Here is a 17338-nt window from a genome sequence, read left to right as displayed (position 1 = left end):
TATCTATATATATATATATATATATATATATATATATATATTTATATATATATATATATATATATGTACACAGTAAAAGTCCTTTAATCTGAATGGTAGGGGACCGAGGGTCTTTCGGACTACAGGTTTTTTCGGCCTATTGGGAGGGACCTTTGAAGACATTAGAAAAATGTTATGGGTTATTGTTTTACTCACAGGAAATGCATAGAACTGTAGCTGAATACTTGCAGGGAAGTACATCAAAGTTGAAGGGCAAGTCCAAGCGTTGAATCCTTAGATAAAGCCCAGAAATTTTTTAGAAAAAGCTCAGAAAAATTAAAAAAAATTTGCCCTGAAAAATATGTAGTATTGGGATAATCGAATTATTGGTGGTCGGATTGGAGGACTTTTACTGTAATTGTTTTATTGTAGCTCTGTAAGAGCTAAAATTGCCTAGTACTGTACAGTGGTCAGAGAACCAAATAAACATTTTTACACTGTGTGATTATATATAAAGACAGCAGTGAAAAATTTCTGCTTCTGTTTTCTTTGCCTGTTATATAAGGTGACTAGAAAAGGAATTGCGGTGTGTTTGTGTCAACATCATTGTCCAGCCTGTGTATTGCAAACAACCTCATAACATTGACAACATAGGAGGTGGTACTGTTGTGTCTAAGGTTTCTTTTCTCTGCTGATTTGTGTTACCAAAAGCAATGTGAAGTCATGCTGAATAACTTGCCATGCCGTGTGAATATAGGCAATTAGAATCAGTTCATGATTATGAGAGTGACAGTAAGAGTATTGTAGGATGTCCTTTATCCATGTACAGTACAATATTGCAAAGTAATCATAGGTCATGTGTGCTTGTTGACTTGTGTTAGGATTATGCATGTTATTGTGGCAGTAATGGGTATAACTTGTAACTTTATCATGGTTATTACAGATCCGTGAGCACCTGACACCACTGGAGATGCTGGCAGCTCTTGTGGCCGCAGTGTGCCATGACCTGGACCATCCAGGGGTCAATCAACCTTTCCTTATAGCCACTGACAACCACCTCGCTGCTCTGTATAAGGTGCTGTGCCCTGAGGTCTTTAAATTCTACTGTGAATGTCTTGAAACTGATTTGAAGTACTGTATACCTATTGTTGTTATGTTACTGAATCTCTAAGACATGAATGAGAAAGAGAGAGAAGGATGAGAAATATATTAGTGGAACAGTTGTTAGCAATAACTGCAACTGCAGCATACATTGCAAGATATGTATAGAGAATTTGAAACAAGTATAATGGAGTATATATATATCTTTTTTCTTCTCCACATTGATTTTCGAGTTTATGTGCTTTCTGCTGATTCGTACTAGATTATCTGAAGACATCCACACCATACATTATATGCAGTTTCCTACAACTCCCACTTCCAGTCCTTCAGCCTAGTCTGGATTGATACAGTAGATTGGGTAATAGAAAGGACATATAAAAAAATAGTACAGTAAAAAAGAAGATTAGGAAGATATCAGTGTGTTTGGTAAGTGATGATCATGCACTGTAAAATATTTATGGCATTTATTGAAAAGTATATGACAAGGTGAAAAAGATGAGTTTTCAAAGTATATATATATATATATATATATATATATATATATATATATTGTTACGCTGTCCGCCTTTCCGTTCCCACGGGTGCAGCCGTTACAGCTGGGCTAGGGGATTATGCGGTATCCGTGTCATTCGCGGAGTTCAAATTAGCGAGTGTTACAAGTTCTTTTGTTTCTTTCGTTCCCGCCACTGAGGGCAATTTTATTTCATACCATGCTGAGTATGCATTTGATTATTTTGATTGTCTTATGTGAGCTACGAGTATATTTAATGATGTTTTGCTTGCATTAGAAGTACCAATTCTTTGTAGAGAGAGAGAGAGAGAGGGGCAGGAATTTAAGTTCCTTGTTAATTAATCTGATTCATGCGTTTGCGCTTGACTGCACACGAGCCTTGATCAGGGCAGTGTCTTCCCAACCAGCTTCAGTATCGGGTGTTGTACACTCTCTCTCTCTCCCCAGTCATTTTTTATGCCGAGTTGGCGTTTTCATTTAAGTTTATTTTATTCTTTTGTTGCTGACTGAGGAAAGTAGTTATTTTATTTGTTTTGTGACCTTGTTGTCTTTGGAGGGCCAGTCTGGCTCACCGTAGTCCTCTCGCTGCCTTAATTAACGTTCCCCAACACACGTACATACACACACACCCCTAACCCCTACACAGTTCAATCCCATCTACTTGCACAAGGCTAGTGAGAACTATCGTGAGCCGTCAACTGTGTTCCCCCTTGGACACGGGTTAAGTAGAAAGTCGTCACCACCGGAAGTAAGTGGGAGGTGTTCCTGTAGACTGTCTCGGGCGGTATTACTTCTGGTAGTGACGATAGTAGGCTGGATCTATAGGTAGGCTGTTCCGTTTGTTAGTCAAAGTACAGAGTGTTGCGTTTAAGTTTTTCCGTTGCGCAGTTTTTCTCTAGTTTGCGGAGCGTGAGTGCCGGGGTCTGCGTTATTTTTGCAACGCAGTGGAGGCCGATCATCTAAGGCTGCCTTGTTGTCTTTTTGTAATAGCCCCGGGCTGGCGCTACCGTAACAGTGGCGACCTCGCATCAGGATATCCTAACAGTGCCTTCTTCTTGCTAGGATATCGTTACCTTGGCGTTCTCTGTGCTTTGAGGTGAAGTTGATGTGTGTGTAGTTTCTCAGTCAGCATTAGTATTTCATTATTCAGTACTGCCATTGAATTGTCGCCATGGAGTCACGCGTGTCTATACCAGATCGCGTACGTGCTGAGTCACCTGTGGATATGGAACAACGAGAGGCACATAGCAAAGGTACTCCCCGTGTGAGCCCTGAGTTTGACTATGGTGCTGAGCTGCCTCGTTTCGCTACCCCACTATTACCATCTATGATACCGCTGAGCCAGTTTAGAGCAGTTCCCCCAGGTATGTCTAGTGCTTTCCCTGGAGCTGTTCATTCCACTCCCATATACCCTGGAGTCTTGTCACCGGAGGCCCAGTTGCAGTTGGAATTGAAAAAGTTGGAGATGGAAATGCAGCGTGCAAAAGAAGAGAGGGAAATGCAGCGTGCCAGAGAAGAGATGGAGTTGCAGCATGAAAAAATGCAATTTGAGCTGGAGAAGACTCGCTTGGAGGTGACTGCTAATAGACCAACTTCAGATACCCAAACCTCAGGCCGTGCAGAGGATAGGGAGAGTTGGTTCTCAAGGAGTCTAAAATTAGTGCCAGCGTTTGATGAGTTGAAGGTGACAGAATGGTTTGTCAGGTTTGAAAAGAAGGCTAGGGAGTTTGAGTGGCCCAGGCAGCGCTGGGTGGGCTTGGTATCTAATGTGCTGAAGGGAAAAGCTTTGGAAGTGTATAATAGGTTGAGCCCTGAGGATGTAGATGATTATGATGAATTTAAAGCAGCCATCCTGAAGGCATATGAACTTAGACCAGAGGCTTATCGGTTGTTGTTCCGTGGTGCTCAGAAAAGACCTGCTGACACCTATATGGCCTACGCCAGGTATCTGGAGGAGAGGTTAGACGAGTGGTTGCTGAGTGAGAGCGCCACTTCGTATAACGATGTGCGTGAACTGCTTTTGATGGAACATTTTACCAACATGGCTGACAAAGAAATTGGTGTTAAAATTAGGGAGAAGAGATTTAAGACCGTGTAGGAAGCAGCGACGTGGGCTGATGACTGGGTGTTTGCCTTGCGGAGTATGAGGGTCAGGTATGCTAATTTTCAGCATTCCAGGGAGAGGACTGTGAGTGGCCCTGCCTGGGATAAATCTCCCGTGAATCAGTCCAGGGGAAGTTCAGAGGAGAAAAAGAATTCTGGGAGAAAGAGCCCTGTATCCAGTTCGAAGCTACTTTGTTACTTTTGCAAACAGAGTGGGCACATCAAGCCTAACTGCCCTAAGTGGAAGGCCTCCCAAAATGCCAAACCAGTGGCACTAATTGTAGGTTCGAGTCAGGTGAACGAGAGGAGTTGGGAGAGTGGTAACTGTGAGGGAGAAGTCTGTGGAAAGCTGGAGTGCAGCTGGCTGTGCTCGCTGCCAGCTCAGGCTGAAAGAGTTACCCAACATGCTACGCCACCTCCGGATAAACTGCCTCAGAAATCATCCCTAGACTGGTGTAAACCTTTCATGTGTCACGGCACAGTGAAAATTCATGGGATCAGTTATCCAGTTACTGTGGTTCGTGATACCGGTGCACAACAGTCTGTGTGCAGAAACGTGACTGGAGGGCCTGTAAACTCGGGGAAGTATGTGCTGTGTAGAGGCATGAACTCAGATGAATACTATGATTATGTTCATGTGGAACTCGATTGCCCCATTGTTCAGGCTGCAGCTCAAGTAGCTGTTGCTGATGTAATGCCAGTAGAGGGGGTTGATTTTCTGCTGGGGAACGACCTGGCTGGGGAGAAAGTATTTCCATCTCTTCCCCCACCAGTTGTTGTGGCAGAGAAGTGTTTTGACGCCCCAGAAATTGGTATTGACGTTGATGCAGAAGTGGAAGCCATGTTCCCGGTCTGTGCAATTACAAGATCTATGGCACAGGTTGCAGCCTGGGAGGAAGAACTGGCGAAGTCATAGGTTCTTGGGGTCGACTGTGATGAGGCAGGGCCACCAATGGAGGAACCTAGTGAGCAGAGTGTTGCTGTGGTGGGTGAGGAGAGTGGGAATGCGTGCATGGGCGCCGCCCCACTTCCCACTCAGGACACTAGAGGTGGTGCTGAGTGTGTCTGTGTGGAGACTGAACCCAGCCCACCGACTGAATTAGAAGAATTTCAGGACGCTGGGGTCGACTGTGGGGATGCAGGACCACCGTCAAACGCGCCTGAGGAACAGAGTGTCACTGTTGAGGGTAGAGGTGATAATGTCAGTGTGGAGTCTGACATTCCTTCCCCTGTCGAGTGTACTAGAGGTGACGCTGAGATTGATCGCCCTTCGCAATCCAGTGTCCCGACCAGTCCCTGATCTCAGTCCTCAGTAGAGCTGGCGGGTGTTGGGTCAGCAGAATTGAGGGTGAAGCAACAGGAGGATGTAACATTAAAGCCCTTGTTTGCTCGAGTAGGGGAAGAAAGAAGTATGGAGTGTGGTAAGGAGGAGTTCCTGATTAAAGACAATGTTTTACATCGCCGATGGACGCCCACTGGCGCCACGGTGGATGGAGGAGTGGGTGAGTTAGTGCAGGTGGTGGTGCCTGTGCAGTATAGGGTGCCGTTAATACAGTTAGCACATGAGGGACCTTAGGAGGTCACTTGGGAAACAGAAAGACAGTGCAGCGCTTAAGATATAACTTTTGGTGGCCAAGTATGCCGGGACAAGTTGCTGCGTACATCAAGAACTGTCACACGTGTCAGATAGTGGGCAAGCCTAATCAAGTTCTTCCTGTGGCCCCTTTGACTCCCATTCCTGCAGTTGAACCTCCGTTTACCCGGGTAGTCATTGATATCGTGGGCCCTTTACCTCCTACTTCTGCTGGAAACAAGTATTTGTTAACCATAATGGATGTTACAACGCGATACCCAGAGGCTATACTAATCAGAAGCATGCAGGCGAAGTCAGTAGTCAAGCAACTTATCCTGTTCTTTACTCATTTTGGCCTGCCCAAGGAGTTGCAGTCAGACCGTGGAGTAAATTTTACATCTAATTTGTTTAAGCAGACAATGACAGAGTTGGGCATCAACCACATTTTGTCCAGTGCCTACCATCCGCAGTCACAAGGTGCCCTGGAGAGGCATCATCAGACCTTAAAGACAATGCTGCGCACCTTCTGCTATGATAGTGGAAAGGATTGGGACCTAGCGGTACCCTTTGTTATGTTTGCAGTGAGAGAGGTACCAACTGAGTCATTAGGTTTTTCACCCAATGAGTTAGTGTTTGGGCACAGAGTTCGTGGTCCCTTGGATGTGGTGCGAGAGGCCTGGAGTAACAACAGATCTGGCAACCAGGAATCCATGCTTGATTATGTCTGCCGCACTCAGGAGAGACTGCATTGCGCTTTAGAGCTTGCCCGTGACCATCTAATCGGGGCTCAAGCGAAAATGAAGGCTCATTACGATAAGAAGGTCAGAAGTCGTGAGTTTAAGCAAGGAGGTGAAGTTTTGGCACTGCTGCCCATGCAAGGAAAACCTCTGGCGGCTAGATTCAGTGGTCCTTATATTGTGAAGAAGAGAGTTGGGGAACTTGACTATCTAATTGTTACCCCAGATAGGCGGAAGAGTACTCAGTTGTGCCACATTAATATGTTGAAGCCATACTACCGCCCAGTTGATTCTCATTGTGGGATGACTGCTGATGTCTCTCACCTGGGATGTGAAGGACGGGGAAGGGAGGATGTGGCATCAAAGGAACGTGCTGTGGAGGGAGCTGTTGGTGCCGGTAATGTGAGTAGTGGACCAGGGTTACAGCCACAGTCCCTGGAAGGTGACTTTGGAGTGGACGTTGAGGGAACCAGGGATAAGAGCGCTCCTGTAGTTTTGGCGGTTGGTAGTGAGTTGGAGGAGCAGGAGGAAGTGCTTAGTCGTGGTGAGATGGTACCAGCTGACCTATGGGAGGGCAACGGTTATGTAGCTCTGGTGGAGAAATTGCGACACCTTGATCCAGTAAAGCGAGAAGAGCTGTGCAACAGATTATGGAAACATCCGAAAGTTTTTGGAGATTCACCGGGATTGACAACTTGGGCTACTCATGACATTGACGTTGGGGATAGTAAGCCTGTAAAATTAGCTCCCTACCGCATCAACCCTATCAGACAGAAAGCTCTCGATAATGAGATCAAGTATATGTTGGACCATGGATTGATCAAGAGGAGTTTCAGTGAGTGGAGTTCACCAGTTACCTTACAGCCGAAGCCAGATGGGAAGGTCAGGTTGTGTGTGGACTTCCGGAAGGTTAACTCACTGTCTAAGACCGATGCTTATCCCTTACCTCGGGTCGATGACTCCGTGGACAAGGTGGGAAATGCCACTTATATCACCAAACTTGACTTAGTAAAAGGATACTGGCAGGTCCCGCTGACGGAACGGGCTAAACAAGTGGCTAGCCTTGTTGTCAGTGGTGCAGTATATCAGTGCCAGGTGATGCCTTATGGACTGAAGAATGCTCCAGCCACTTTCCAGAGGCTTATGGATAAAGTGGTGGATGGCATACCTAATTGTGTCGTTTACATCGATGATGTCATTGTGTATGACACCAAGTGGGAGGAGCACCTTGATCATGTGGAAATGCTCATTAAGCGGTTGGAGGAAGCTGGCTTAGTAGTCAACTTGGACAAGTGCGAGTTTGTACGTGCTAAGGTCCAGTACCTTGGATTTGTTGTAGGACATGGGCAAGTGGCTCCACGTCGGGCTAAGGTGGATGCCATTTCCAACTTTGCAGCACCCCAGTGTCGCCGTGCCCTCCAGCGATTTTTGGGCATGATCGGCTATTACAGAAGATTTATTGGGAATTACTCCACAGTGCTTGCCCCTCTTACTGACTTATTGCGCAAGGATAAGAAGTGGCAGTGGACAGCCGAGTGTGAGCAAGCTTTTACTACTGTTAAGTCTCTGCTGTGCCACCACCCTATATTGCGTGCACCAGATTTTGACAAATCTTTTGTGCTGGCAGTTGATGCTAGCCGAGTAGGGGTAGGAGCAGTGTTGATGCAGCCGGATGAGGGCCAGGTTGAACATCCCATATCATACTTCTCAAAGAAGTTTAATAGAGCCCAGAAGAACTATTCCGTCATAGAGCAGGAGTTATTAGCGATTATCCTGGCCCTGCAACACTTTGCTGTCTACCTGCCCCCTTTTGGCCCTGTGATCAAGATTTATTCAGACCTTCATCCCCTGCAGTTTTTGAACAAGTTTAAATTTAAGAACCAGCGTTTGACCCGCTGGAGTTTGCTTTTGCAAGAGTACAATTTAGAAGTTAGGCATATTAAAGGGACTGATAACGTAATTGCTGATTGTTTATCCAGGGAGGGGTCAGGGTCTTGATTCGAAAATTTTGATCCAGGGCTCAAAATTTTCCCTTGGGGAAGGGCGTGTTACGCTGTCCGCCTTTCCGTTCCCACGGGTGCAGCCGTTACAGCTGGGCTAGGGGATTATGCAGTATCCGTGTCATTCGCGGAGTTTAAATTAGCGAGTGTTACAAGTTCTTTTGTTTCTTTCGTTCCCGCCACTGAGGGCAATTTTATTTCATACCATGCTGAGTATGCATTTGATTATTTTGATTGTCTTATGTGAGCTACCAGTATATTTAATGATGTTTTGCTTGCATTAGAAGTACCAATTCATTGTAGAGAGAGAGAGAGAGAGAGAGGGGCACGAATTTAAGTTCCTTGTTAATTAATCTGATTCATGCGTTCGCGCTTGACTGCACACGAGCCTTGATCAGGGCAGTGTCTTCCCAACCAGCTTCAGTATTGGGTGTTGTACACTCTCTCTCTCTCCCCAGTCATTTTTTATGCCGAGTTGGCGTTTTCATTTAAGTTTATTTTATTCTTTTGTTGCTGACTGAGGGAAGTAGTTATTTTATTTGTTTTGTGACCTTGTTGTCTTTGGAGGGCCAGTCTGGCTCACCGTAGTCCTCTCGCTGCCTTAATTAACGTTCCCCAACACACGTACATACACACACACCCCTAACCCCTACACAGTTCAATCCCATCTACTTGCACAAGGCTAGTGAGAACTATAGTGAGCCGTCAACTGTGTTCCCCCTTGGACACGGGTTAAGTAGAAAATCGTCACCACCGGAAGTAAGTGGGAGGTGTTCCTGTAGACTGTCTCGGGCGGTATTACTTCCGGTAGTGACGATAGTAGGCTGGATCTATAGGTAGGCTGTTCCGTTTGTTAGTCAAAGTACAGAGTGTTGCGTTTAAGTTTTTCCGTTGCGCAGTTTTTCTCTAGTTTGCGGAGCGTGAGTGCCGGGGTCTGCGTTATTTTTGCAACGCAGTGGAGGCCGATCATCTAAGGCTGCCTTGTTGTCTTTTTGTAATAGCCCCGGGCTGGCGCTACCGTAACAATATATATATATCCATCTATCGATCTATCTATCTGTCTATTGCCAGATGCCACAATCCCGTAAGGGGCGGGCACCTGACTCTGAGTTACCTGTTTTACGGGGAGGGGCACCAACCCTCCACCAGCCCACTTGTTGACACGTAGGGAGCACGTATGGGTTGGTTATATGGTTACCACCCAGCAATGTAAATGGTTTCTTGGTTTACAGGAAACCATTTGGCTTGTCACTCAATGTAAAGCCTCCTGTGAAGGAAAGAAAAGCAATAAGAAGTGACAGGAAAGATGGGAGAAGTAGGAAGAGAGGAGGACAGACACAGAAAAAGAATAATAAAGGCTGAGGAAAAAGTAGGTAGCACTACATCAAGTGAGTGGATGATGGTCGCCACCACCTATATATATATATATATATATATATACACACACACACACTCTAACCTTGAGTACCGGGGGCAATTGGGACTGGACAAGGACAGTGGTACTCAAATCCTCGTCACTCAGACAGTATGTTTACATGTATAATGGTACAATGTGTTCTGGCAACTTTCCATAACTCTCACTTTTACCCCTTCTTACAACCTAACCCCACATAAATTACCTCCACTTGCACCCACCATCAGGTACAACAATGAAAGAGATATAACTGTTGAAATTAAAAAGATCAGTGGTATTAAAAATAGCATTAACAATAAATGAAGTTGGTGGGTACCCTTTTGTTGATACGTAGCCCCACAGTATTTTCCTCCTTCCCCTCACCCCCAATGTTGTTGTCAAAGTTTCGCCTTGTATCATGTGGCCATCATGAGAGACCTTAGGCCATATGGTTAGACAAAAATTTATGGATCTGACAGTTTTAGGGGAGTTGAGAGTTAGCATAGTGTGCTAGTTTTGGGTTGCCTTCAAGGATTTAGCAGAAAATAGCTCAGAAAACCAGAAAAATCCTTTATAATGAACCTTGTTTACGGAACTCGATTTAGCAGAAAATTTGAGATAACGAGCACTGTGCTTTCCAGTACGGGTAGAATCCTTGCCAGACATGATTTCTAAGTCACAAGAGCTTGGGGAGGCGATGAATATGATTGTGTGCAACACACATTTTAGGAAAAAGGGTAAATTGATTACATACAAGTCTGGGAAAAATAGCAGTCAGATAGATTATTTTCTGGTCAGAATGGCTGCTAGGAGGTTAGTGAGGGATGTTAAAGTTATAGGAAGTGAGGAGTGTGTGCAGCAGCACAAATTATTGATTTGTGACATGGTGCTTAAAGAATGAGTGAGGAAAAAGAGGACCTACGTACCTTAGAGGAAAGTATGAGAGATGGAAAACCAAGCAGTAAGGGATGCCTTCTAAAGCGAGATGAGGAAAGTCGTGGCTGATCAGGGAGCCATTGACAGAGGCATTAATGAACAGTACAGAGCCCTCAAGAACAACCTCTTGAGAGTCCTGATGCAGTTTGCAGTTGGACAAGAGGCCCACCAAGACATAAAGTAACTTGGTGGTGGGATGAGGGTATAGAAGCTGCAGTTAAGGAGAAAAGAAGGCTTTTCCAGCAATGGAAGAAGGGTGGTAACAAGGAGGAGTACTTGGCTGCCAAGTGTAGGGCTAGAAGAGAGGTATACAGGGCGAAGTCTGAGTCACAGACTTTTGCTTTATAACCTAATTGTGTGGAAAGGAAGAATATGATATTTAAGGTGGCAAATCAGGTGAAGAGGGATAATCGGGATATTATAGGTGAGCAGTGTGTGAAGAATGATGAAGGAAAGATAGTGGTGATCAGTGGGGATATTAAAGATGAATGGGGAGAACATCATGGCTGGTTGTTGAATGAGGATTTTGACTGGAACAGATAAGGTTTGGAGCCAGCAGATCCAGTGTTTGGCCCTTGGCCTTTGATTGAGTTGTTGCTGTAAGTGAGGCAATAGGCAGGATGAAGGTGGGGAAGGCAGCAGGTGTGTCTGGGTTGACTGCAGAAATGTTGAAGGCCTCAGGAGATATAGGGGTGAGGTTAGTCACTGACCTGATAAATATGGGTATATGTGAGTGTTTTGTCCTAGATGATTGGCTGAAGAGTGTAATTGTAAATGTGTAGAAGGGGAAGGGTGATGCAGTGGAAAGAGGAAGATATAGAAGTATAAAGCTTTTAGATCAGATAATGAAGGTAATGGAGAGAGTTGTAGAAGGTATGATTAGAGAAATAGTGAATATTGATGAGATGCATTTTGGGTTTATGCCAGACAGGGAGAGCACTGATGTCATATTCATTGTTCGACAGCTTCAAGAAAAATATGTAGGAAAGATAAGGGAACTGTACTTTGTTTTTGTTGATTTGGAAAAGGCCTTCGACAGAGTTCCTAGAGAGGTGGTGAAGTGAGCAATGAGAATGCTTGGGATTGAGGAGTGGCTGGGTAGGGTGGTTATGGCCACGTATGTGGGTGCTTGCACCCATTTAAGAGTGACTGGAGATTTGAGTGATGAGTTTTCCGTGAATGTTGGTGTGCATCAGGGGTCAGTTTTGAGTCCCTTGTTGCTTTTCGTGGTACTTGAAGCCCTCTCACATGACCTCAGAAATGGACTCCTGTGGGAGATGTTGTATGCTGATGATTTGGTGTTGATTGCAGAGAATGAAAGGGAAGTGGAGGAAAGATTTAGCAAGCGGAGAGATAGCATGGGGCACAAGGGTTTAAGAGTAAATGCAGATAAAACACAAGTGATGATATCTAGGGTTGGTGGTGATACTGACAAAGAAGAGGGAGAGTGGCCATGTGTCACTTGCCACAAGAGCTTTGGGAAGTAATTCCATCTTGTGCAGTGTTTGTGATAAGTGGGTGCACAAGAGATGTAGTGGTATTAGATGTAGACTGCGAGATAATGTGGATTTTATGTGTGCGGCGTGCCGGGGAGGGCAGGTGGAGATTGTCAGGCGTGAAAGGATTGAACTTGCAGGTGAGTCTCTTGAGTGTGTAGAAGAGTTTTATTATTTGAGAGATATGTTATGTGCTGGAGGTGGGGCTGGAGCTATCTGGCTTGGGTGAGAAGTGGTTGAAAGAAGTTCAGGGAGCTGTTGTCTCTCCTGACGGTGAGAGGACTCTCCCTACATGCTAAAGGGCCTTTGTTTGCAGCATGTGTTAGGAATGTAATGCTGTATGGTAGTGAGACCTGGGCTGTAAAGGAAGAGAATATTCGCAGGCTCAAACGTACAGAAATGATAGTGATAGGAGGATGTGTAGTGCGTCCCTGCATGCAAGGCCTGGGGGGGGCTGGGTTTACGATGGAAGATTTGAGAGGTAGGATGGGACTGGAGTGTATTGGTGTTGTGATGAGGAGAGGTAGCCTGAGATGGTTTGGGCATGTGGAGAGGATTGGGGATGATAACTGGGTGCAGAGAGTGAGAAGCGTTAATATTGGGGGTGGGGTTGTGAGGGCTAGACTGAGAAAGACGTGGGATAAAGTCATTAAGTGTGACCTCAGGGTTAACCCCTTAACCGCGGGACGTCACTTTCGTGATGCTTGGGAGCAAGGGATCATACCGCGGGGCGTCGCTTTTGTGATTCTGTGTTATTTTGAATTCACCTGGGCGTCCAAGTGGTGGCTTGTATCATCTATCAGTACTGCCAATGTCCAGCACTAGTCAGCACTCCTAATCTCATCTGTACTTCCATCCATTATTGACAATTTAGCCATTTCTCCCCGTTCTTGACTCCCCTCCCTACCCCCCCTCCATTACCCTATCCTCTCGCCTGCCCGGCCGTGGTACGCTAAGTAAATCTTTCCTGGAATTTTTCACTGATTTCATCCATTGAAATAAGCCCTATGCCCTATTCTTATACCAAATAATATATACAAGAAAGAAATAAAGTAAGTGAGAGTGCCATACACCTGGAATTGGCTAATTTTCACCTGACAACACCTCATGTGCACTCATTGGCTAATTTTCGCTGTTTATTTCCCCTTGAAATATGCTGTATAATCTATTTTCGTAATAAATATACATATAAGGGTGGAAGGGAGAAGCCTAAGTGATATTTACATTCACCTGGAACTACCTAATTTATAATGTGTTGTCTAGATTTCCTGCCAGTCATTTCACTGCTATCTATTAGCTGCTGTCAAGAGGCTAATGTTGGCAGTAATGCATTTCCCTAGGTAGGCCACCACCCCGGCCCACCCTTATCAGTTCACCCTCATCTTCCAATGTGGAGGTACGTCTGTTTGCTCTTGCTGACTTCAGGGACTTTTCACCCCCATGCAAAGGGCCCTGTGACCTTTACCCCCTACTAAACCTCATGTGGAAAGAGGTAAAGGGCTGACAATTGATAAAAGAGTGACTACGATCTTTCTATTGAGTAAAACAGTGTAAGTGGAATTTTAAATAATGTGTAAATAATGTGTAAACAGCAAGTGAAAGTAATGAATGTAAATATATGTGAACAGTGGAAAATAGTTTTATAAGTTACTTCAAGTGACAGTGCATAACACAGTGTAAATAAAATAGAAATGTAAATAACGTAAATAAAATAGAGAACGTAAATAGAAATGTAAATGAGTAGTATTATAAGAATACGAGTTTATACCCTAGGAGTAATGAAAGTGAAAGTTTCACTCTAGCATGTCTGAATACTATGAGTTATGAGAGTGAAGGTGAAAGTGACATTCACTCTCAATGCTAGTATACAGGACGAGAAAGTGAATGGTATGTATTTTACTGAAAGAAATTGAATCCCTACAGTGACAATAAACTAATACTACTGAAGGAAACTTATTGATAAAGATTGTAGATATATATAAGTAATAGAAATATAAAGTGTGAGGGGTTTTATGAATAATAAATGACAGAATACCAACAGCGAACTAGCGCAAGTGGGAAGGTCATACGCACTCATAATTTTCATTGCTTTCATAGTGGTTTTTATTTGGAGTATGGATCCCAAACTACTGTACTTGATAATCATAGAGTAGTGTTTATAGTGTTAATATCTGGCTGTGGTAATCATATTACGGGTTGTCGGGAAGTGTAAAGTGGAGACTTCGTTACCCAACTTCAGAGGTCTCCACAAGTCCTACGGTAATCGATGAAGGCTCAGCAAACATTCCAGGAGAAAGCTGAAGTTATGTGCCATATGCATATGTAATTTTAATATTCTAGGACTAATAACTGATTTTTGGCAAATATTTTTTGAGAGTCTGTCGGAACCCGAATAATCCTGCTGAAGACGCAAAACATTGGGAAACATGCCCGCGGTGTAAGGGTTAAGGGACTGAACAGGGAGGCTGCCGTAGATCGAGCAGCATGGAGAGCTGCCATTAGGTGACCAAGGCTGACAAATGTAAGCATGTTGGAGCCTTCAAAAACGAAACAAGAAACGAAATGATGTTTCAGTATTTCACACAAAAAGTTATCTGTCTGCCTATATATCTATAGCCAGACACCTTACTCCCATATGGTGTGTCAATAAACAAATCTCCTCCATGTTGCCCTGTCCCCCCTTCATTTCACTGCCCTCACCCCAGCTCACACCTCCCTCTCACATATACCTCTCCACTCTATCCTTCCATCTCATCATTGGTCTCTCCATCCCTGTCCCCCCCTTCACCTCACTCACATACACTTTCTTTGTTAGTCTCTTGCTCTTCATCCTCACCACATGGCCAAACCACCTCAGTGTATTTCTCCTGATTCTTTCTATCACATCCACATTCACACCACAAGGCTTCCTCACTTCCTCATTTGTCAGTCTGTCTCTAGGGGCGTGGAAGAAGTTGAGAGGCGGAAGAGAGAGTTATATGCAGAAAGAAAGAGAGATTTGAAAAGATTAGTAAGAGAGAGTAAGAAGAGAGTGGATGAGGAATTTGGAAGGAATTTGAGTGTATAGTGTAAGAAAATGTTCTGGAAAGAAGTGAAGAGAGTAAGACAGGGTGGAGGTGAGGTTAGCAGGGGAGTGAGAGATAAAAAGGGTAGATTACTAGTGGAGAAGGGAGAAAAAGTGAGCAGATGGAGAGAACACTTTAAGGAATTGTTGAATATACAGGATGGAAGTAATGCAAGTATAAGTGGCTGGGGAATGGCTGGGAGAAGGAGGGAGGTGAGAAGACAGGAGGAAGTCAGTGGGGTGCAGGTTGTGGAGGCGTTGGGGGGGGGGTTGGGGAGGGCCGTGGGAGTTGGTGGAGTGTGTGGTGGGGTGCTGGGGCGTGGGGGGGGGATGGTTGTGGGGTGGATGTGGGGGGTGTGCGGGTTGGCCTGGGAGGTGGAGTTCCGGAGGGTTGGAAGTCGGGTGTGGTTGTTCCCTTGTGCAGGGGAAGGGGGGGTGTGGTGATCATGGGGTCATTTGTCTTCTTAGTATGGTAGGAAGGGTGTGTGGTGGGATGCTTGTTGGCAGAGTTGGAGAGGGAGCGGGGGAGTTGGTTGGGGGGGCAGGGGGGCTTTGGGAGGGGGGTTGTTTGGATCAGATGTTCGTTCTTGGATCTTTGGTGGAGGGGTTTCTGGAGAGGGGAAGGGAGGTTGTGTGCGGCTTTCATGGATTTGGAGAGGGCATGTGGCGGGGTGGATGGGCAGGGATTGTGGAGGGTGTTGGGAGTGTGTGGGGTGGGTGGGGGGTTGTTGGGTGCTGTGGGGGGGGGGGCTGGGGCTGCGGTGCATGTGGATGGCGAGCTGGGTGGGTTTTTCTCTTTGAAGGTTGGGTTGGGGCAGGGATGTGTTGTGCCTCCGTGGTTGTTCGGTCTGTGCATGGATGGGGTGGTGGGGCAGGTGCAGGGTGGGGTGGTGGATGTTGGAGTGGCCCTGGTGGGGGGGGGATGGTGTTTGGAGGCTCCCTGTGCTGTTGTTTGCGGGTGATGCTGTGTTGTTGGGTGGAGACGAGGGGAAGCTGCGAGGCTTGGTGGATGAGTTTGGGAGGGTGTGGGGGGGTGGAGTCTGGGGGGGGGTGTGGGGAGGGGTGGGGTGGTGGTCTTTGAGAGAGGTGAAGTCAGTGAATGTACAGGGAGGTTGGATGGTGAGGAATTGGAAACTGTGAGTACTTTTAAGTACTTAGGGAGTGTGATGAGTAAAGATGGAGGTTTGGAGGGTGAAGTGCTTGAAAGGGTACAGCAGGGAAGAAAGGTTGCTGGTTCTTTGAAAGCAGTGATAAGAAACAGGGAAGTGAGCATGGAAGTGAAAAAGTTACTACATGACAGTATTGTGATACCAACTCTAACGTATGGAAGTGAAGCTTGGATGTTGTTGGAAGGACACAAGTCAAGAGTGAGAGCAGTGGAAATGAGTTATTTAAGAGGAGCCTGTGGAGTCATATGGAGAGACAGGCTGACGAATGAGGATATAAAGGAGTGTTGCGGTGTGGATGTGGATGTGATAGGAAACGTTATGAGGAACACACTGAGGTGGTTTGGCCATGTGGAGAGGATGGAGGGTGAGAGACTTACGACGAGAGTGTATGTGAGTGAGGTGGAGAGGGGAAGAGGGAGGGGGAGGCCGAGGATGAGATGGAGGGATGGGGTGGAGAGGTATATGAGAGAGGGGGTTGTGAGTTGGGAGCGGGGCAGTGAAATGGCGGGGGACAGGACGACGTGGAGGCAATTTGTTTGTGGCCACCCCAAACGAGATTGAGGCGTCTGGCAATAGATAGATAGATAGACTCTCCAAGTAACTCTGTATACTCCTCTCAGATAACTATTTTCCACTGCCTTCACTCTTGACTTGTGTCCTTCGTACAAGGTCCAAGCTTCGCATCCATGTTTTAGAATTAGTATCACAATACTGTCATGCAATGACTTTTTTATGTCCCTACTCACTCCCTGTTTCTTATCATGCTTTCAAAGAACCAGCAACCTTCCTTCCTTGTTCTCTTTCAAGCACTTCATCCTCCAAACTTCCATCCTTACTCATCACACTACCCAAGTACTTGAATGCACTCACAGTTTCCATTTCCTCATCATCCAGCCTCACTGTACATTCAGTGACTTAATATCTCTCGAAGAACACAACTTTACTCTTCTCTAAATTCACTTTTAGATTCCTTTTCTTATACGAGTACACACTCCCAAACTCATTCACTAAGCCTTTCATTTCCCCTTTGTCTTCACTTACAATACAGCATCATCTGCAAACAACAGAACCGAAAGTTTCCAGTACTGCCCTCTCTCATTAGGACCACTCCAGCATCCACCTTCCTACCTTGTTTCTTTTTTATAACTCCATCCATACACAGATTAATCAGCCATAGAGACATGACACATCCCTGTTTCAGTCCAGCATTCAGATTGGAAAATTCACTCAGCTCACCATCCACACACACTGCAGCCCTAATGCTCTCATACATACT

The 17338-nt window shown here is 45.5% G+C and overlaps 1 protein-coding gene across 1 annotated transcript in view; it reads left to right on the top strand.

Annotated features, from left to right (window-relative positions):
- LOC145414620 (uncharacterized) overlaps positions 1 to 17338 on the top strand; it is a 784070-nt gene that overhangs the window by 361856 nt on the left and 404876 nt on the right. The window contains exon 7 of the mRNA XM_080284146.1: positions 923 to 1054. Coding sequence (XP_080140272.1) covers positions 923 to 1054 — 132 coding nt within the window. The remainder of the gene's footprint in view (positions 1 to 922; positions 1055 to 17338) is intronic.

This window comes from Coenobita brevimanus, chromosome 100 (genome assembly GCF_032717465.1).
Source record: "Coenobita brevimanus isolate Jiangsu-jjx chromosome 100, ASM3271746v2, whole genome shotgun sequence".
In the NCBI taxonomy this organism is placed as follows: Eukaryota; Metazoa; Arthropoda; class Malacostraca; order Decapoda; family Coenobitidae; genus Coenobita; species Coenobita brevimanus.
The sequence above is the reverse complement of the archived record's forward strand: the minus strand, read 5'-3'. Positions and strand labels throughout refer to the sequence as shown.